The 21,952-nt window shown below is 53.3% G+C and overlaps 1 protein-coding gene across 1 annotated transcript in view; it reads right to left on the bottom strand.

Annotated features, from left to right (window-relative positions):
* The window catches only part of arrb1 (arrestin, beta 1), a 211,741-nt gene that overhangs the window by 65,853 nt on the left and 123,936 nt on the right, over positions 1-21,952 (bottom strand). The window contains exons 2-4 of the mRNA XM_085999750.1: positions 16,258-16,288; positions 12,886-12,946; positions 4,379-4,423 (exon numbers count right to left, since the gene is read on the bottom strand). Coding sequence (XP_085855876.1) covers positions 4,379-4,423; positions 12,886-12,946; positions 16,258-16,288 — 137 coding nt within the window. The remainder of the gene's footprint in view (positions 1-4,378; positions 4,424-12,885; positions 12,947-16,257; positions 16,289-21,952) is intronic.

Genomic DNA, 21,952 nt, shown 5'->3' on the forward strand with positions numbered 1-21,952 from the left:
CCGTCAAAGACGCTACGGACGCTGCGAGGATGAGACTCGGAATTCTGCGGAATTGGGTAAGCCACCGGGTTTACCCCCTCATCCAAGACGCCGAGACGTACCTGGCCGCCTGCGACATCTTAAAGGCGCATTACCAGCAGCCTACGAATGAGGTGTATGCTAGGCACCTGCTCGCTACCCGCGCACAGCGACCTGGGGAATCGGTGGAGGAGTTCCTAAGCACCCTGAAAATGCTTGGCAAAGACTGCAAGTGCCGAGATGTAAAAGCCGCAGTGTACACTGACGAGCTTGTTCGCGATGCCTTCATCACAGGCCTCAGCTCCACTTACATCCGGCAAAGACTGCTGGAAAGAACGGGGTTGGACCTGAAACAGGCTGCAGACACCGTGCGATCCCGAGATGTGGCCCAGAGAAACTCGGACGCCTACTCTTCAGCCCGCGCCGTCCACGCCGCCACGTGTGCACCGAGGGCGCCGCCATCTTGGAAGGCATCTTCCCCGCCCGACAGCCCGACACTGGCTGGGCCCCGCTCTCCCCCCAGAAGCCCTACGACAGCCGCGACGCGTCAGGGACCCAACTGCTACTTCTGCGGGCAGCCAAAGCACACCAGAAACCTGTGCCCGGCGAAAGGCACCACCTGCTTTAAGTGCGGTAAGAAGGGGCACTTCAGGAAGGTGTGCAGAGGGAACCCCGCCGGAAAACCAACCGCCGGAAAACCCGCCACCGCCGCGTGTGCGCCGTGGGAGCGGCCATCTTGGACGCCATCTTGCCCGACCTCGTGGGGTCCGCCATCTTGTGAGCAGACAGCGTGGACGCCATCTTGTATCGATCAGGGCCCTACAGTGGCATCGGTCACAGTGGACCAGACCAGGCCGCACCCGCTATCCAGATCAATGGTGGACATCGAGGTAAACGGGTGCCGGGTTAAATGCTTAATTGACAGTGGAAGCACGGAGAGCTTTATCCACCCAGAACTGGCACAACAACTCTCCCTAAAGGTGGTCCCTACTCAGGGTACCATCTCTATGGCTGATAAAACCCAGACATCGACCATTCTGGGTTACTGCACGGTACAATTGTGCGTTAACGGAACTGTATATGATAGTTTTAAAGTATTAATCATGAAGAACCTATGTGCGAGCGTGATCTTGGGCCTGGATTTCCAGTGCAACCACCAAAGCATCACGCTCAAGTACGGTGGGTCCCAGCCGCCCCTCACAGTGTGCGGTCTGGCTACCCTGAAGGTAAAGCCGCCTTCGCTATTCGCGAACCTTACCCCTAACTGCTGGCCAATAGCGACCAAAAGCAGGAGGTACAGCTGGGAGGACAGGCGGTTTATCGCGACCGAGGTAGACAGGCTCCTGAAAGAGTGCATTATTGAACGCAGCAACAGCCCGTGGCGCGCCCAAGTGGTAGTGGTAAGGGGTAGCGAGAAGAAACGGATGGTGATCGACTATAGTCAAACGATCAACAGGTACACCCTACTAGACGCCTACCCGCTACCCCGCATATCAGAAATGGTGAACCAAATCGCCCAATACCGGGTGTTCTCCACCATCGACCTCAAGTCAGCGTACCACCAGCTCCCTATCAGACCAGAGGACCGCCCGTACACCGCCTTCGAGGCGAACGGACGCCTCTACCAATTCCTCAGAGTCCCCTTTGGGGTGACGAATGGGGTCTCGGTCTTCCAGAGGGAGATGGACCGCATGGTCGATGACCACCACTTGCAGGCAACCTTCCCCTACCTCGACAACGTCACCATCTGCGGTCACAACCAGCAGGATCACGACTCGAACCTCGAGAGGTTCCTGAAAACCGCACAAAAACTCAACCTCACCTACAACGAGGACAAGTGCGTTTACAACACCACGCGCCTCTGCATACTAGGCAGCGTGGTGGAGAATGGGGAAATCGGGCCAGAACCCGACCGATTGCGCCCCCTACGGGAGCTGCCCCTGCCCAACACTCCCAAAGCCCTGAAAAGGTGCCTGGGGTTATTTTCTTATTATTCCCAATGGGTCCCCAACTACTCCGACAAAGCCCGCCCCCTCTTGAAAGCATCCTCTTTCCCGCTCTCTGCTGAGGCCCACGCCGCCTTCAAAAGCATTAAGCAGGATATTGAGTGGGCCACGCTACAGGCAGTGGACGAGAACACTTCATTTCAAGTGGAAAGTGATGCGTCTGACTTCGCCTTGGCGGCCACCCTCAACCAGGCGGGGCGGCCCGTAGCTTTCTTCTCGAGGACCCTCCAAGGGCCCGAGATCAGACACTCCTCCGTGGAAAAGGAGGCCCAAGCCATCGTGGAGGCAGTGCGCCACTGGCGCCACTACCTAGCCGGCAAACGCTTCACCCTACTTACCGACCAGCGGTCGGTAGCGTTTATGTTCAATAATAAACAGAGGGGGAAGATTAAAAATGATAAGATTCTTAGGTGGCGGATCGAGCTCTCCACCTTCGAGTACGACATCATTTACCGGCCAGGGGCCCTTAACGAATCCCCTGACGCCCTCTCACGAGGGATGTGTGCCAGCGCCACCGGGGATCGGCTACAGACCCTCCACAACGACCTCTGCCACCCAGGGGTCACGCGGCTGTTCCACTTCATAAAGTCCCGTAACTTACCCTACTCGATTGAGGAAGTTCGGTCCCTGACCAGGAACTGCCGCACTTGCGCTGAGTGCAAGCCTCGGTTCTACCGCCCAGATAGAGCCCACTTAATCAAAGCTACACGGCCCTTTGAGCGGCTCAGCTTAGATTTCAAGGGCCCCCTCCCGTCCGTCGACAGCAATGTTTACTTCCTGAACATTGTGGACGAATACTCCCGGTTCCCATTCGCCTTCCCCTGCCCAGACATGACCAGCGCCACGGTCATTAAATGCCTCAACAGCCTGTTCTGCCTGTTCGGTATGCCGAGCTACATCCATACGGATAGGGGGGCGTCCTTCATGAGTGAAGAGCTACGCCAGTACATGCTGTCCAAGGGGATCGCCACGAGCCGTACCACCAGCTACAACCCCCGGGGTAACGGCCAAGTGGAGCGAGAGAACGGGACAGTATGGAAAGCAGTCACTCTAGCTCTAAGGACCAAGGGCCTCCCTATCTCCCGCTGGCAGGAAGTCCTCTCGGATGTGCTCCATTCGATACGGTCGCTATTGTGTACGGCCACTAATACCACGCCTCATGAACGAATGTTTGTCTTTCCCCGGAAATCCACCTCAGGCGTATCCATGCCATCATGGCTCTCCACCCCAGGTCCGGTACTCGTGCGAAGGCATGTGAGGGGCCACAAGACGGACCCTCTCGTGGAGCCAGTACACCTACTCCACGCCAACCCCCAATACGCATATGTCCGGCACGCCGACGGAAGGGAGGACACCGTGTCCATAAAAGACGTCGCCCCAGCCGGCATCGACAACAACCACGGCAATAGCGGCAACGACGATCACAGCAACTCTTACCCACCCACTACTCTTTCATCACCCCCGGAAGAACACCGACCAACGGCACCCCCACCAACTACCCCTCCAACAACCCTGGCGGCACCCCCGGCAGAGACCCAGGAGGCTACCGGGGTCACCCAGCCGACACCCGCGGCACCGCAACAGCCACGTCGGTCACAGAGGACTATCAAACCCCCGAACAGACTGAATCTATAGAAGGGGTGAATGTGATGAAATATTCCAGTCGCCACTGCCTGTGACTGAGATCGGTTTCAGTGTCATTTCCCTTCCCCCAGACCTCATTGTATTGTGTACTGGAATGTGCTGTATTGTATACTGGAATGTGCTGGAATGTGCTGTGTGTAGGGCCCCGCCCATACCTGGCCCCGTTTGTAAGCTAGCTTCAGTCGGGCCTCAGTCTCCAGAAGGAAGACATCTCTCTCTTTTACGTGTTACTTTCTAAGTTAATAAAAGCCTTGTTTTTGTTCTGCTAACTTCGAGTCTCGGAATTATTGAGGCACATCACCACCCATTCAATCTGCTCCCACAGCCCGTGTACACTCTCCCCTAACACGGACTCTACCCACCCATTTAATCTCCTCCCACAGCCCATGTACACTCTCCCCTATCATGGACTCTACCCACCCATTCAATCTTCTCCCACAGCCCATGTACACTCTCCCCTATCACGGACTCTACCCACCAATGTAATCTCCTGAGGGAACATTCTATATAAAAACTCTCTGCTCCACAAAGGGATTCAAGCAAAACACCGAAGTATTCATCCACTGAACCATGGGCTCTTGCTCACCATAGCACAGGAGCAATCGCAGCCCCTGGAACGTTGCACGTTTGTTCGTATCTCGGAGCCAGTTCTTGTACAAAGGTGCAGGTCAGAATTCTCATGTGTGTCAGAGGAGTTTTGGATTGCTTACCTTTCCTTTCCTTCAGATATTCAGGATCAACCAAGACGACACCATCTGTAACAGCAGAGAGGACACTAGTCACGATCCAGTGCTGATTGCTAACGGTCTTCTGAAGATTTGTATTCATAATGCCAGCTGTGGCTCAGTGGGCAGCACTCTTATTCTGGGAATCAAAATGTTGTGGGTTTAAATCCACTCCAGAGACTTGAGCACATTATTCGAGGCTGACACTCCCAGTGCAGTACTGAGGGAGCGCCGCACTGTTGGAGGGACAGTACTGAGAGAGCGCTGCACTGTCAGAGGGGCAGTACTGAGGGAGCGCCGCACTGTCGGAGGGGCAGTACTGAGGGAGTGCCGCACTGTTGGAGGGACAGTACTGAGAGAGCGCTGCACTGTCGGAGGGGCAGTACTGAGGGAGCGCCGCACTGTCGGAGGGGCAGTACTGAGGGAGCGCCGCACTGTCGGAGGGGCAGTACTGAGGGAGCGCCGCACTGTCGGAGGGGCAGTACTGAGGGAGCGCTGCACTGTCAGAGGGGCAGTACTGAGGGAGCGCTGCACTGTTGGAGGGGCAGTATTGAGGGAGCGCTGCACTGTCGGAGGGGCAGTACTGAGGGAGCGCTGCACTGTCGGAGGTGCAGTACTGAGGGAGCGCTGCACTGTTGGAGGGGCAGTACTGAGGGAGCACTGCACTGTCAGAGGGGCAGTACTGAGGGAGCGCAGCACTGTCGGAGGGGCAGTACTGGGGGAGCTCTGCATTGTCGGAGGGGCAGTACTGAGGGAGCGCTGCACTGTCAGAGGGGCAGTACTGAGGGAGCGCCGCACTGTCGGAGGGGCAGTACTGAGGGAGCGCCGCACTGTCGGAGGGGCAGTACTGAGGGAGCGCCACACTGTCGGAGGGGCAGTACTGAGGGAGCGCCGCACTGTCGGAGGGGCCGTAGTTCGGATGAGACGTTAAACCAAGGCCCCTCTCAGGTGGACATAAAAGATCCCACGGCCACTATTTCAAAGGAGCATTCTCCCTGGTGTCCTGGCCAATGTTTATCCCTCAACAAGCACCAAAAAAACAGATTAGCTGATCATTTATTGGATTGCTGTTTGTGGGACTTTGCTGATTTAGGGAGCAGTGACCAATCACTGTCGCCCTAAAGCCCTGTAGATTGAGATGAGCTTGTTTAGCCAAAGGGTGTTTCTCCTATTCAGAACATTTCCAGCATTTATAATAATAATAATAATAATAATCAACTTTTATTGTCATTGTTAGTGCACAAGTGCAGTACAACGAAATGTAGTCTTGCGGCTCCCGAGAGTGTACATTTAGATTAAGACATTTAACATTCGACATTCATTTGGCTTGTAATACATTAACATAAACATAAACATAATAAAGTGCATTGGCAGATGTGCAGGCTTTAGAGTTTATTTGTGGAGTTCAGTAGGATGACAGCCCTGGGAAAGAAGCTGTTCCTAAATCTGGCCGTACGGGTGCGAATGCATCTGTAGCGTCTCCCAGATGGCAGGAGGGCGAACAGACTGTGGCTGGGGTGGGTAGGGTCCTTGATGATGGTCAGTGACCTCCGTAAACAGCGTTTCTGGTATATGTGCTCTATGGTCGGTAGCCGGGTGCCGGTAATGCGTTGGGCAGTTTTGACTACCCGCTGCAGGGCTTTCCGATCATAGGAGCTACAGCTGCCATACCATACTGTGATACAGTTCGTCAGGATGCTCTCTATTGTGCAGCGGTAAAAGTTAGAGAGGATCAGGGGTGACAGGTTACATCCCTTCAGCCTCCTTAGGAAATATAGGCGCTGCTGGGCCTTCTTTACCAAAGAGGAGTTATTGAGGGACCAGGAGAGGTCTTCCGTGATGTGGACTCTGAGGAACTTAAAGCTGTCCACCCTTTCCACCACAGCCCCCTTGTCTCTCAGGGTTGTAATGTAAGGATTGTAATTATCATACGGTTTGTCACATGGTTTGGTATGAGCATGCTCAGTTCATTCTGGCCTAGTAAGGCAAGCACATGAACTAGCAACTCATGGTGTCTCTGTCCTTCATTTGTTCTACCCACATATATCACATTTTTGGTGATCATGGAAAGACACAGGGGGAAAAATTGGGTCGTACCCCTTTTGGACGCTAACTTCGCCGGGGCGCTACATTTAGCACCCCAAAAAGGTAGCACCCCCGCACCCAAAATTCAGCGGTAGTGCCTCAAGAGGGAGTACTGTGTGGCGGGGGCAGGTGGGTAGAGGATCTTTGCCTTACGGATGTTTAGTGTAATGCCCATGCTCTCGGTGAAGGTGTTGCAGACCCCGCCACACAGTATTGCCCCCCGATTATCAAAATCCACGACAAGACCTTGGACAACATGGACCTCTTTCCATACCTTGGGAGCCTACTGTCAACAAGGCAGACGTCGACGACGAAGTCCAACACCGCCTTCAGTGTGCCAGTGCAGCCTTCGGTCGCCTGAGGAAGAGAGTGTTTGAAGACCAGGACCTCAAACCTGGCACTAAGCTCATGGTCTACAGAGCAGCAGTTAAACCCGTCCTGCTGTATGCCTCCGAGACATGGACCATGTACAACAGGGACCTCAAAGCACTGGAGAGGTACCACCAACGCTGCCTCCGCAAGATCCTGCAAATCCATTGGCAGGATAGACGCACCAACATCAGTGTTTTTGCTCAGGCCAATATCCCCAGCATCGAAGCTTTGACCACGCTCAATCAGCTCCGATGGACGGGTCACATTGTCCACATGCCCGATACGAGACTCCCAAAATAAGCGCTCTACTCGGAGCTCCGGCACGGCAAGAGAGCCCCAGGTGGGCAGAGGAAACGCTTCAAGGACACCCTCAAAACCTCCTTGAAAAAGTGCAACATCCCCAACGACACCTGGGAATCCCTGGCCCAAGACCGCACAAAGTGGAGAAGAAGCATCCGGGAAGGCGCCGAACACCTCGAGTCTCTTCGCCGGGAGCAAGCGGAAGCCAAGCGCAAACAGCGGAAGGAGCGCACGTCATCCCAAGCACCCCCACCCACCCGCCCCTTCAACCACCGTCTGCCCCACCTGTGACAGAGACTGTAGGTCCCGCATTGGACTCATCAGTCACCTGCGAACTCATTTTTAATGTGGAAGCAAGTCACCCTCGGTTCCGAGGGGCTGCCTAAGAAGAAGAATGGATGACGGCCAAGAGAAACCAATCGCGTTTGCATCACGAACCCTCACAAAGAGCGAAAGAAACTATGCACTAATTGAAAAGGAAGCAGTCGTCATAGTGTTTGGAATCAAAAAATTCCTGATCGGCAGAAAGTTTACCCTGATAACCGATCACAAACCGCTCCTAGCAATATTGGGGCCCAAATCTGCCATCCCTGCAATGGCCGCATCAAGAATGCAACGTTGGACAGTGTTGTTATCACAATATGACTACACGATTGAATATCGCACTTCAAAGCAAATCGCAATTGCGGATGCCTTGTCCAGGTTGCCACATGAGGACTCGTGTGTTGGGAGTGAAGGTGAGATTTTCACGCTAGGCGCAGTTGACGAAGACTTTCCCGTGAATGTAACTGAGATTGCAGATGAGACTCAAAAGGACTCAGTTTGGACTTCAGTAACTGAAGTACCAGCTTCAAACAAGTCTGAGATAGAAACAGGATCATCTTTCAGTTCGGAACCAGAACAAAACAGCTCGAAAATCGGTTCAACACCCAAACCTTCAGTAAGGAGATGAGGACGACTCCGCAAACCTGTTATTAAACTGGATTTGTAGTTAATTTAAAAGAAAAAAAGCCGGGAGTTTTTGTTATGTGGTACTGCTCAGGCCTAGTAAACAAATACCTTGACGAGCAATTCGTCCTATCTCTGTCGTTCATTTGTTCCACCCACATATATTCCAAGGATGAACTAAATGGTGCCTCAGAGACTCCATTAACAGCTAGAAATTCACTTCACTGCCCCTGGTTACCGGCACAGTGAATCACGGGGTTAATGTACTCTCTACTATCTTAATAGTCAGCAGCTTGTGTCTGTGAGCTGCCCTGAGCTGCCCCTGTGGAGGGAGAGAGCTTCGTGATGGATTTTACAATCCCGGCTGCCAATCCTGTGCGGTCCTCGGGGAGGGCAGAGCCCTGTCTGCCTGGAACATGCTTCAGATGAGACGAGATGACAGATGCCCTGTTTCCCTGTGCTGCTGGTTCAACCGGTTATCAAATGTCCCATGGTACAATTCAAAGAAGAACAAGGTTGTTGCCGTGGTTTCCCGGCCATGATTCTTCTCAACTCCGCCAAAAAATAGATTCATTCATCTCATTACCTAAGGAAGGATATACTTGTCTTAGAGGGGGTGCGACGAAGGTTCACTGGATTGATGGATTGATTCCTGGGATCAGAGGGCTGACCTATGAGGAGAGATTGTGTAGATTGGGCCGATACTCTCTGGAGTTTAGAAGAATGAGAGGTGATCTCACTGAAACATATAACATTCTTAAAGGGTTTGACAGGGTAGATGCTGAGAGGCTGTTTCCACATGCACTCCACGTGTGGTCTAACCAGGGCTTTGTATAGCTGCAGCTATAACTGTGCATTTATGCAAAAATTGTGCATAAATTTTTTTAATTATACGTGATTTACTTTGAGGCATTTCTGAGTGATATTATGAACATTAAAGAAAGAAAGACTTGCAGTTATATAGCGCCTTTCACGTCCACCGGACGTCCCAAAGCGCTTTACAGCAAATGAAGTACTTTTTGAAGTGTAGTCACTGTTGTAATGTGGGAACACGAGGCAGCCAACTTGGCACAGCAAGCTCCCACAAACAGCAATGTGATAATGACCAGATCGTCTGTTTTAGTGATGTTGATTGAGGGATAAATATTGGCCCCAGGACACCGGGGAGAACTCCCCTGCTCTTCTTCAAAATAGTGACATGGGATCATTTACATCAACCTGAGAGAGCAGACGGGGCCTCGGTTTAACATCTGATCCGAAAGACAGCACCTCCGACAGTGCAGCACTCTCTCAGTAGTGCCCCTTCGACAGTACGGCGCTCCCTCAGTACTGCCCCTCCGACAGTGCGGCGCTCCCTCAGTACTGCCCCTCCGACAGTGCAGCACTCCCTCAGTACTGCCCTTCTGACAGTGAAGCGCTCGCTCAGTACTGCCCCTCCGACAGTGCAGAACTCCCCCAGTACAGACCCTCTGACAGTGCAGCGCTCCCTCAATGCTGCCCCTCCGACAGTGCAGAGCTCCCGCAGTGCTGCCCTTCTGACAGTGCTGCGCTCCCTCAGTACTGCCACACCGACAGTGCAGAGCTCCCCCAGTACTGCCCCTCCAACAGTGCAGTGCTCCCTCAGTACTGCCCCTCCGACAGTGCAGAGCTCCCCCTGTATTGCCCCTCCGACAGTGCAGAGCTCCCCCAGTACTGCCCCTCTGACAGTGCGGCGCTCCCTCAGTACTGCCCCTCCGACAGTGCGGCGCTCCCTCAGTGCTGCCCCTCCGACAGTGTGGCCTCCCCCAGTACTGTCCCTCCGACAGTGCAGCGCTCGCTCAGTACTGCTGCTCCGACAGTGCAGCACTCTCTCAGTGCTGCCCTTCCGACAGTGCAGCGCTCCCTCAGTATTGCCCCTCCGACAGTGCGTCGCTCCCTCAGTACTGCCCCTCCGACAGTGCAGCGCTCCCTCAGTACAGCACCTCTGACAGTGCGGCGCTCCCTCAGTACTGCCCCTCCGACAGTGCAGCGCTCCCTCAGTACTGCCCCTCCGACAGTGCGGCGCTCCCTCAGTACTGCCCCTCCGACAGTGCGGTGCTCCCTCAGTACTGCCCCTCCGACAGTGCGGTGCTCCCTCAGTACTGCCCCTCCGACAGTGCGGCCCTCCCCCAGTACTGCCCCTCTGACAGTGCAGCACTCCCTCAGTACTGCCCCTCTGACAGTGCAGTGCTCCCTCAGTACTGTCCCTCCGACAGTGCGGGGCTCCCTCAGTTCTGCCCCTCCAACAGTGCGGCGCTCCCTCAGTACTGCTGCTCCGACAGTGCGGCGCTCCCTCAGAACTGCCCCTCCGACAGTGCGGCACTCCCTCAGTACTGCCCCTCCGACAGTGCGGTGCTCCCTCAGTACTGCCCCACCGACAGTGCAGAGCTCCACCAGTACTGCCCCTCCGACAGTGCAGTGCTCCCTCAGTTTTGCCCCACCAACAGCGCAGAACTCCCCCAGTACAGCCCCTTTGACAGTGCAGCGCTCCCTCAATACTGCCCCTCCGACAGTGCAGAGCTCCCGCAGTACTGCCCTTCTGACAGTGCAGCGCTCTCTCAGTACTGTCCCTCCGACAGTGCGGTGCTCCCTCAGTACTGCCCCTCCGACAGTGCAGCACTCCCTCAGTACCGCCCCTCCGACAGTGCAGTGCTCCCCCAGTACTGCCCCCTGACAGTGCGGCGCTCCCTCAGTACTGCCCCTCCGACAGTGCGGCGCTCCCTCAGTAATGCCCCACCGACAGTGCGGCACTCCCTCAGTACTGCCCCTCCGACAGTGCGGCCTCCCCCAGTACTGCCCCTCTGACAGTGCAGCGCTCACTCAGTACTGCCCCTCTGACAGTGCAGCGCTCTCTCAGTACTGCCCCTCCGACAGTGCGGCACTCCCTCAGTACTGCCCCTCCGACAGTGCGGCCTCCCCCAGTACTGCCCCTCCGACAGTGCAGCGCTCACTCAGTACTGCCCCTCTGACAGTGCAGCGCTCTCTCAGTACTGCCCCTCCGACAGTGCGGCGCTCCCTCAGTACTGCCCCTCCGACAGTGCGGCGCTCCCTCAGTACTGCCCCTCCGACAGTGCGGCGCTCCCTCAGCACTGCCCCTCCGACAGTGTGGCCTCCCCCAGTACTTTCCCTCCGACAGTGCAGCGCTCGCTCAGTACTGCTGCTCCGACAGTGCAGCACTTTCTCAGTGCTGCCCTTCCGACAGTGCAGCGCTCCCTCAGTATTGCCCCTCCGACAGTGCGTCGCTCCCTCAGTACTGCCCCTCCGACAGTGCAGCGCTCCCTCAGTACAGCACCTCTGACAGTGCGGCGCTCCATCAGTACTGCCCCTCCGACAGTGCAGCGCTCCCTCAGTACTGCCCCTCCGACAGTGCGGTGCTCCTTCAGTACTGCCCCTCCGACAGTGCTGCCCTCCCCCAGTACTGCCCCTCCGACAGTGCAGCGCTCCCTCAGTACTGCCCCTCTGGCAGTGCAGTGCTCTCTCAGTACTGTCCCTCCGACAGTGCGGGGCTGCCTAAGTACTGCCCCTCCAACAGTGCGGCGCTCCCTCAGTACTGCCTCTCAAACAGTGCGGCGCTCCCTCAGTACTGCTGCTCCGACAGTGCGGCGCTCCCTCAGAACTGCCCCTCCGACAGTGCGGCACTCCCTCAGTACTGCCCATCCGACAGTGCGGCGCTCCCTCAGTACTGCCCCACCGACAGTGCAGAACTCCCCCAGTACAGCCCCTTTGACAGTGCAGCGCTCCCTCAATACTGCCCCTCCGACAGTGCAGAGCTCCCGCAGTACTGCCCTTCTGACAGTGCAGCGCTCTCTCAGTACTGTCCCTCCGACAGTGCGGTGCTCCCTCAGTACTGCCCCTCCGACAGTGCAGCACTCCCTCAGTACCGCCCCTCCGACAGTGCAGAGCTCCCCCAGTACTGCCTCTCTGACAGTGCGGCGCTCCCTCAGTACTGCCCCTCCGACAGTGCGGCGCTCCCTCAGTACTGCCCCACCGACAGTGCGGCACTCCCTCAGTACTGCCCCTCCGACAGTGCGGCCTCCCCCAGTACTGCCCCTCCGACAGTGCAGCGCTCACTCAGTACTGCCCCTCTGACAGTGCAGCGCTCTCTCAGTACTGTCCCTCCGACAGTGCGGTGCTCCCTCAGTACTGCCCCGCCGACAGTGCATAGCTCCCCCAGTACTGCCCCTCCGACAGTGCGGCGCTCCCTCAGTACTACCCCTCCGACAGTGCGGCGCTCCCTCAGTACTGCCCCTCCGACAGTGCGGCGCTCCCTCAGTACGGCCCCTCCGACAGTGCGGCTCTCCCTCAGTACTGCCCATCCGACAGTGCGGCGCTCCCTCGGTACTGCCCCTCCGACAGTGCGGCGCTCCCTCAGTACTTCCCCTCCGACAGTGCGGCGCTCCCTCAGTACTGCCCCCCCGACAGTGTGGCGCTCCCTCAGTACTGCCCCTCCGACAGTGCGGCGCTCCCTCAGTACTGCCCCTCCGACAGTGCGGCGCTCCCTCAGTACTGCCCCTCTGACAGTGCGGCGCTCCCTCAGTACTGCCCCTCCGACAGTGCGGCGCTCCCTCAGTACTGCACTGGAGCGTCAAGCCTAGATTTCTTTGCTCAAGTCTCTGGAGTGGGGATTGAACCCACAACCTCCTGACTCGGAGGTGAGAGAGAGCTACTGACGAAACCAAGCCTGACACTCGATAGTGATGCCAACACCAGAAACAGGCCCGCCGTATTTGAAAGTTTGTTATCTGCGGATATTGTATTGGTGCACTCACCAACAGGCTCCACAAAGTCAACACGGTCAACAAAGTCCCTCTTTCCAAGGTAGACGGTGAGCTGGGAAAAGGCAAGAGATTCAAGTGATTATATTCATGGTTAATTACACAGTATTTACAGTACAGAAACAGGCCATTCGGCCCAACAGGTCCGTGCCATGTTTATGCTCCACACGAGCCTCCTCCCACCCTTCCTCATCTCACCCTATCAGCATATCCTTCTATTCCTTTCTCCCTCATGTGTTTATCTAGCCTCCCCTTAAATGCATCTATACTATTCGCCTCAACCACTCCCTGTGGTAGTGAGTTCCACATTCTCACCACTCTCTGGGTAAAGAAGTTTCTCCTGAATTCCCTATTGGGTTTATCAGTGACTCTTATATTGATGGCCCCTAGTTCTGGCCTCCCCCACAAGTGGAAACCTCTTCTCTACGCCTAACAAACCCTTCATAAGCTTAAAGACCTCTATCAGGTCAACCCTCAGCTTTCTCTTTGCTAGAGAACATCACTAAAACAGATTATCTGGTCATTATCACATTGCTGTTTGTGGGAGCTTGCTGTGCATAAATTGGCTGCCGCGTTTCCTACATTACAACAGTGACTCCACTTCAAAAAGTACGTCATTGGCTGTGAAGCGCTTTGGGACGTCCTGAGGTGGTGAAAGGCGCTGGAGAAAGTTCTTTCTTTCTGCCTGGTAATCTCATTGGATGAATAATTCTGATTCTGGCTCGAAACAGTCACTTGGAGTGTCAGGAATCTTTCACCATGGCCCCAATTAACACAATTTTTAGTGTTTCGCAGAGTTACAAGATGATGCTATTATTGTGTTTTCATTCTACAAAAATACTTTGGTGCGAACACACTTCAAGGATGCTGTTAATGAAACACAGTCTGTGAATGCAAGGTTCAAGTAAGATGAGGTTAGTGGGCGGAAGAAATATTTTGTTCTCCTGGCCGGCCTTCGACCTTCCACCCTCCATTAACTTGAGCTCATCCAAAACTCTGCGGCCCCGTGCCCTAACTCGCACCAAACCTTGTTCGCCCATCACCCCCTGTGCTCGCTGACCTACATTGGCTCCCGGTCCGGCAACGCCTCGATTTTAAAATTCTCATCCTTGTTTTCAAATCCCTCCATGGCCTCGCCCCTCCCTATCTCTGTAACCTCCTCCAGCCCCACAACCCTCCGAGATCTCTGCGCTCCTCCAATTCCAGCCTCTTCAGCATCCCCGATTTCCATCGCTCCACCATTGGCGGCCGGGCCTTCAGCTGCCTGGACCCCGAGCTCTGGAATTCCCTCCCTAAACCTCTCCGCCTCTCTACCACTCTCTCCTCCTTTAAGACGCTCTTTATCTTGATCAAGCTTTTGGTCACCTGTTCTAATATCTCCTTATCTGGCTCGGTGTCAAATTTGATAATTGTTCCTGTGAAGCGGCTTGGGACGTTTCAGTACTTTAAAGGCGCTGTATAAATACAAGTTGTTCTTTTGTTACATTTTAATGAGTATATGGAACAGGCACCGAACAGGAGCAATTAACGGGGCTGATCCAAGCTAATGAAAGAAACAGATAACGTCCCTGAAAGCCCACTGGATAATTTTAGTTTATCGGCCCAGTAATTCCTGTCACAACGCGTGAGTACGGACGGGGTACTCACGCGTGTGCCCGGAGGAATTGCCGGTTTTCAGCATGCACAGCGCATGCGCTGAAAACCGGCATTTCCTGTCCTCTGACCCAAGGGGCTAAGAGGCAGAACGCGTGCGACTGCACAGGCAGCGCGTGCGCAGTGAAATTCCTTGTTTTTTTCAGAGTTGCGCGTGTGTAAAGGCCTCCGGTCTTTACGCATAGAAAAACCACGCGTAAGTACTTAGTTTTTCAGGTAAGTGGGCTTTTAGTGCAATTGAGAAAAAAAATTTCCACAGGTTTGTTATTTTTAAAGAATTTACAGTAAGGTAAGTTTAGTTTTAGCCCCGATTTAAAAAAAATTTTTTTTTTCAAATTTTAAAATTATTGTTTAAAATAGTTTTTCAGAGTTCTTTATTGTTAATTTAAGTAGTGCAATGTTTTTTTAAATTTTCTTTCAGGCTTAAGTAGTGTTTTGGGGCCAGGAGTTTTCATGAGTTTGACAGCTCTTACTGTCAAACTCATGAATGAAGTTTCCCCTCCCCTGATTGGCTGCACAGTGCTCACCTGATCCCAGCCGGCACATCGCACTAACTACGCCGCTGGATCAGGTAAGCACAGCGCGCCGACATCTGAACCGGGCCAGTGACAGGAATTCCAAGCAGGCGCAGGCTTCAGATGTCGGCGCGCAGGGTGAGTGCAGATCGGGGGCTTGCACGCGGGGCAAGCTCCCGATCCTAATTTCAGGGCCAATATGTTTTTGGAATGTGGGCACTGCTGGCATTTATTGCCCATCCCTCGCTGCCCTGGATACATGGTGGCATATATTATCCTGAACAGCAATTGTTTTTACAGCTGCGTGCTTTTTATTGATAGCTCTCAGTTATTACTATACTCGTCGGCTAATGTCTTTCAAAGTGTTAATATAAAAATTGCTTAACTTTGCTGCAACTGAAGTGAGAGAATCGTAATTCACAGACTTAATATTCAGGACACGGTGATGAATAATAATCCTGGCTGTGTGCGCTCCAAATTCACTGGATTCAATGTCCGTGAGGGATTATTGCACATGGAAATTAAACTCCGTTTACTGCGGTTAAGCTGCCGGTGTTACACTGGTGTAGGGCCCTGGTCAGGCCGCGCTTGGAGCACTGAGCACAGCTCTGGTCACCGTACTATACAAAGGACATCGGAGCCCTGGAGAAAGTGCAAAACAGATTCACAAGGATGGGAGTCGCACCTCAAACGCAGCCCTTTGAGAAAGAAAGAAAGAAAGAAAGAAAGAGAGAAAGAAAGAAAGAAAGAAGGAAAGAAAGAGGGAAAGAAGGAAAGAAAGAAAGAAAGAACTTGCATTTCTACGGCGCCTTTCATGACCTCAGGACCTCCCAAAGCACCATTGAAGCACTTTTTTTGAAGTGTAGTCACTGTTGTAATGTAGGAAACGCGGCAGCCAATTTGCGCACAGCAAGCTTCCACACACAGCAATGAGATAATGACCAGATCATCATTAGTGATGTTGGTTGAGGGATAAATATTGGCCCCAGGACACTGGAGAGAACTGAGAAAGTGGGGAAGAGAATCACAGAAATTCTGGCACAGAAGGGGGCCATTCAGCCCACCGTGCCTGTGCTGTTTCTAGCACTGAGCTATCTAAACCAATCCCATTCCGCTGCTCGTGTGATGCCATAAACATGGGAGGAATGTCCACCTGTTGATGAACCGGTGCCTACCGAGTTAAAATAGAGGGTCTTACCTTTCCATTGGGGCTAGACTTCTTAAAGACTCTGCAAAACAAGGAGAGAGAGAGAAATGATTGTCAGAACATAGAGAGGCCACCAATTTACACGGCACCTTTAACGTAGTAAAACGTCCCAAGGTGCTTCACAGGAGCGACGATCAAACAAAATCTGACACCGAACCACTTAAGGAGACATTAGGAGATGACTAAAAGCTTAGTTGAAAAGTAGGTTTAATGTGCTGTTTTTTCCCCCATTAATTCACGGGATGTGGGCATCGCTGGCAGGCCCGGCATTTATTGCCCATCTCTAGTTGCCCTCGAGAAGGTGGTGGTGAGCTGCTCTCTTGAACCGTTGCAGTCCGTGTGGTGAAGGTGCTCCCACAGTGCTGTTAGGGAGGGAGTTCCAGGATTACTGAATCAATGGGGAAGGAACGGCCGATATATGCCCACGTTTGAGGGGTAACTCGGAAGTGACGGTGGTCCCAGCACATTGCCCTTCTAGCTGGTGGCGTTGACAGAGAGGCAACCTCGATGTGTTGCTTCGATCAGGGTTGAACTGGCTCTCCCGAAAGTTACGGGATTTTCCCGGAGAAAGGGAACCAGAAGGTTCACGAGGTTGATTCCGGAGATGAAAGGGTTGTCTTATGAAGAAAGGTTGAGCAGGTTGGGCCTATACTCATTGGAGTTTAGAAGAATGAGAGGTGATCTTATTGAAACATATAAGATTCTGAAGGGGCTGGACAAGGTAGATGCAGAGAGGATGTTTCCCCTCGTGGGGGTATCTAGAACCAGGGGCATAGTTTCAGAATAAGGGGTCACCCATTTAAAACGGAGATGAGGAGGAATTTCTTCTCTCAGAGGGTCGTGAATCTGTGGAATTCTCTTCCCCAGAGAGCTGCGGAGGCGGAGTCAGTGAATATATTTAAGGTGGAGATAGACAGGTTTTTGAAAGGTAAAGGAGTCAAGGGTTATGGGGAGTGGGCAGGGAAGTGGAGTTGAGGCCAAGATCAGATCAGCCATGATCTTATTGAATGGCGGAGCAGGCTCGAGGGGCCAAATGACCTACTCCTGCTCCTACGTCTTATGTTCTTATGTACCGGGGGTGGGAGGTTGGGGCAGTGGGGGGCGGGTGTGGTGATAATACAGCGCTATGGAACCATTCACAGGGGAGGGGCGGGGGGGCACTTGGGAAATCTCCCGATTTTCCTTAAGACCAGTTCACCTCAGACAGCAGCGCATCCCCAAGCCTTGGTGTGCCGATGGTGGAGGGGGTGGAAATTGAGCCTGGTGACTGGAGTGATAATCAAGCAAACTGCTCACTCCTGGATAGTGTTGAGTGTTGTCGAGGCTATGCCTTGTCCAGGCAAGCAGAGAGTATCCCGTCACGCTCCTGATTTGAGGCTTGCAGTGAAGGGATAATTACAAGTCCTAGCCCTTTCGGGCTACCCCAGATCAGGCATATTCCCCAGGCGTTCACCTTCAACTTAAGTTAGAGATAGCCAAATTCTACAAGATGCTTAAATGGGTCTAAAAGTTCAGGCTATCTCTCCCTAAAAGAAAGGAACGACTTGAAGATGTTACCGTCCTCCAGATAGCATTTTTAATAAGTTTAACTAGACTGTAACTTTCCGGATATTATGAGGGTCCGGAATACCCCCCCAGAATTCTGCAACTCCTTACAAAAGAGTGTACAGAAATTGGGTTCACGAGTTTATACAGAATTACTCTTTGAGACAATTCTAAAATATATCATTTTATTTAAGAGCCGACATTCAGTTAACAGCTGTCGAATCAGTCGCAACATTAACAATTCAAAACACAGATAGCTTACATTTCTTATTTCTCAGAGATCCTTATTCTCAAATCTTTACTTCGTTACATTTCTACATTTCTTACTTATTTCTAAATCCAGAACATCCACCAAAATCAATTACTTTGATTACCCAAGACTCAAAGTAAAAAACTTACAGAGCATGCCTGTGAAGTTGAGAAACGCTTGGCCCGTTCAGCAAGTTCTGACTTTCTGTTTGAAAAGCTCTTATTTTTATACCTTTTTTGCAGTGGTTTATTCTTTGAAGTTCTCTGCTGATGTCAGCTAATTGTCTTTATTGATTCTCTCTTTTGAATGCTTTCTATCTTACTGTCAATTCAGCTGCTGCATGCATAATTATGTCTCTACTTTTAGGTGTTTCAAAAACCATCATAAAAACAATATGACAGCTATGGTTTCTGTTTGATGCCATTCTTACAAAATACTTTCATTCAATTCTTAATATTGGCTTAACTGTTTTTTAGCAGACATTGTGACTCTGTGGTTTTCCAAGTTCAATACAAACACAATGTAATTGCTTGGTGCATCTATTGAAGTCATATCTTCAAAGTGTTCTTGTTGGTATCATATTTACTATGTATAAATTAAAGACACTTTGACGAGGGTGGTTCATGCATTTCTAGCTATCTCAATTGGTTGCATATTTAATCGTGTTTCCTGGCTTCCAAGTTTAACATAAAAACTATTTGACCAGCAGGTGTTTCTTTTACTTGATGTCGTCTTTTCAAAGGCACATGGTTCTTTTAATGTTTGTGTTTCTGTTCAACGTGTTAGCTTATAACACCTTAAACTGGGTCTTCTCGTTGTGTTATTCCCAAACTCTAGACCTTTCGGAAGCACCAAACTGCCATTTCAATAGAGTCATTGTTTTAGTATATTTAACTAATTCCCATTTCAAAGCTTGTTTGGTTTTTACAACTTTGTTAAACAACTGGGCCTAGAAATTGAGTGGGCTTAGCGCCCATTTTGCGGCGCTAGAGGGCATTGCGCTGGACTTACAGCCGGTTTTGAAATTGACTAGGGCCCAACATCGGCGTTACACCGGTAGCGCTGCGCCGGCACCGATGACGTCATCGGTGTGCGCAGCGTCCCGGTTGCCGTGGTGACGGGCCCCAGCGCCGAAATTCAGTTGCGGCCGCCTCACCCGTGGCAGCCGCAACTAAGACTCTGGCAACAGAGTCTTACACGACTTTGCGCCGGCGCATAAAGGTGGAGCGGCGGCCGGCCGCTTTCCCGCCGGCCGCCTGCCCGCACCTCCCTCCCCGGACTCCCCCACCCCCCCCCCCCGTGGAACAGATGCTTCTCGGCTGCGAGCCCGGCACTTCCCCGAGGTGCCGGGCTCATTTTTGTGGCGATTTAACCGGCCAGCGGGCGGGTGCAGGCAGCTCCTCCTTAACTGAAGGAGGAGGCCTGCACTTCCCGAGCCTGCCGCACCGCATCGGGCGCCGCAGCGCTGGAATAGCGCCAGTTGTCAGGCGCAAACAGCCTTCAGTAGCGCCGGCAGCCGTTTGGGCGCGGCGCTACTGAATTTTTGGCGCGCACAGCGCGACTTAGCACCGGCGCTAAATTTCCAGCGTTAAGCCCTGGCGCAGCGCAAACTCAATTTCTAGGCCAGTATATCATGAATTAATAATATCAGTATTCTGTTCATATTATGGTGTATCTTTCTGAAATATGGCTTATTCCCTCACTGCAGATGGTGGAGAGGGTTTGAGGGGCCAGAAAGTTGTTTTAAGTGGAAGCCTTTGTCTCACTGTACGCTAGCCATCTCCTTCATCTCCTGCCTCGTATTGTTGTATGTCACTTAGTTCATCCTTTCTCCTGCATACTGTCCAAAGTGGACACTTAATGGGAGCTCCTGACTCTGATGAATGGCATACCGGAAAGGGATTTGTAACTCTCGTAAAACAGCACCTGCGGAAGCAGAAAATTTGCACCGGTTGCTTTGTTCAACTTCCTTTCGGAATCAACGAACATAATCAACAACAACAACTATTTGCATTTATATAGCGCCTTTAACATAGTAAAACATCCCAAGGCACTTCACAGGAGCGATTATCAAACAAAATTTGACACCGAGCCACATAAGGAGATAGTAGGACAGGTGACCAAAAGCTTGGTCAAAGAGGTTGGTTTTAAGGAGCGTCATAAAGGAGGAGAGAGAGAGGCGGAGAGGTTTAGGGAGGGAATTCCAGAGCTCGGGGCCCAGGCAGCTGAAGGCACGGCCGCCAATGGTGGAGCGATTAAAATCGGGGATGGTGAAGAGGCCAGAATTGGAGGAGCGCAGACATCTCAAGCGGGTTGTGGGGTTGGAGGAGATTACAGAGATAGGGAGGGGGCGAGGAGGCCATGGAAGGATTTGAAAACAAGGATGAGAATTTTTAAATCGAGGCGTTGCTTAACGGGGGGCCAACGGAGCGAGCACAGGGGGTGATGGGTGAACGGGACTGGGTGTGAGTTAGGACACGGGGCAGTGAGCACAGGGGGTGATGGGTGAACGGGACTGGGTGTGAGTTAGGACACGGGGCAGTGAGCACAGGGGGTGATGGGTGAACGGGACTGGGTGTGAGTTAGGACACGGGGCAGTGAGCACAGGGGGTGATGGGTGAACGGGACTGGGTGTGAGTTAGGACACGGGGCAGTGAGCACGGGGTGATGGGTGAACGGGACTGGGTGCGAGTTAGGACACGGGGCAGTGAGCACAGGGGGTGATGGGTGAACGGGACTGGGTGTGAGTTAGGACACGGGGCAGTGAGCACGGGGTGATGGGTGAACGGGACTGGGTGCGAGTTAGGACACCAGGCAGTGAGCACAGGGGGCGATGGGTGAACGGGACTGGGTGCGAGTTAGGACACGGGGCAGTGAGCACAGGGGGTGATGGGTGAACGGGACTGGGTGTGAGTTAGGACACGGGGCAGTGAGCACGGGGTGATGGGTGAACGGGACTGGGTGTGAGTTAGGACACGGGGCAGTGAGCACAGGGGGTGATGGGTGAACGGGACTGGGCGTGAGTTAGGACACGGGGCAGTGAGCACGGGGGGTGATGGATGAACGGGACTGGGTGTGAGTTAGGACACGGGGCAGTGAGCACAGGGGGTGATGGATGAACGGGACTGGGTGTGAGTTAGGACACGGGGCAGTGAGCACAGGGGGTGATGGATGAACGGGACTGGGTGTGAGTTAGGACACGGGGCAGTGAGCACAGGGGGTGATGGGTGAACGGGACTGGGCGTGAGTTAGGACACGGGGCAGTGAGCACAGGGGGTGATGGATGAACGGGACTGGGTGTGAGTTAGGACACGGGGCAGTGAGCACAGGGGGTGATGGATGAACGGGACTGGGTGTGAGTTAGGACACGGGGCAGTGAGCACAGGGGGTGATGGATGAACGGGACTGGGTGTGAGTTAGGACACGGGGCAGTGAGCACAGGCGGTGATGGGTGAACGGGACTGGGTGTGAGTTAGGACACGGGGCAGTGAGCACAGGGTGATGGGTGAACGGGACTGGGTGTGAGTTAGGACACGGGGCAGTGAGCACAGGGGGTGATGGGTGAACGGGACTGGGTGTGAGTTAGGACACGGGGCAGTGAGCACAGGGGGTGATGGGTGAACGGGACTGGGTGTGAGTTAGGACACGGGGCAGTGAGCACAGGGTGATGGGTGAACGGGACTGGGTGTGAGTTAGGACACGGGGCAGTGAGCACAGGGGGTGATGGGTGAACGGGACTGGGTGTGAGTTAGGACACGGGGCAGTGAGCACAGGGGGTGATGGGTGAACGGGACTGGGTGTGAGTTAGGACACGGGGCAGTGAGCACAGGGTGATGGGTGAACGGGACTGGGTGTGAGTTAGGACACGGGGCAGTGAGCACAGGGGGTGAT

This window comes from Somniosus microcephalus, chromosome 10, assembly GCF_052327205.1.
Source record: "Somniosus microcephalus isolate GS21.2 chromosome 10, FLI_Smic_1.0, whole genome shotgun sequence".
Lineage (NCBI taxonomy): Eukaryota > Metazoa > Chordata > Chondrichthyes > Squaliformes > Somniosidae > Somniosus > Somniosus microcephalus.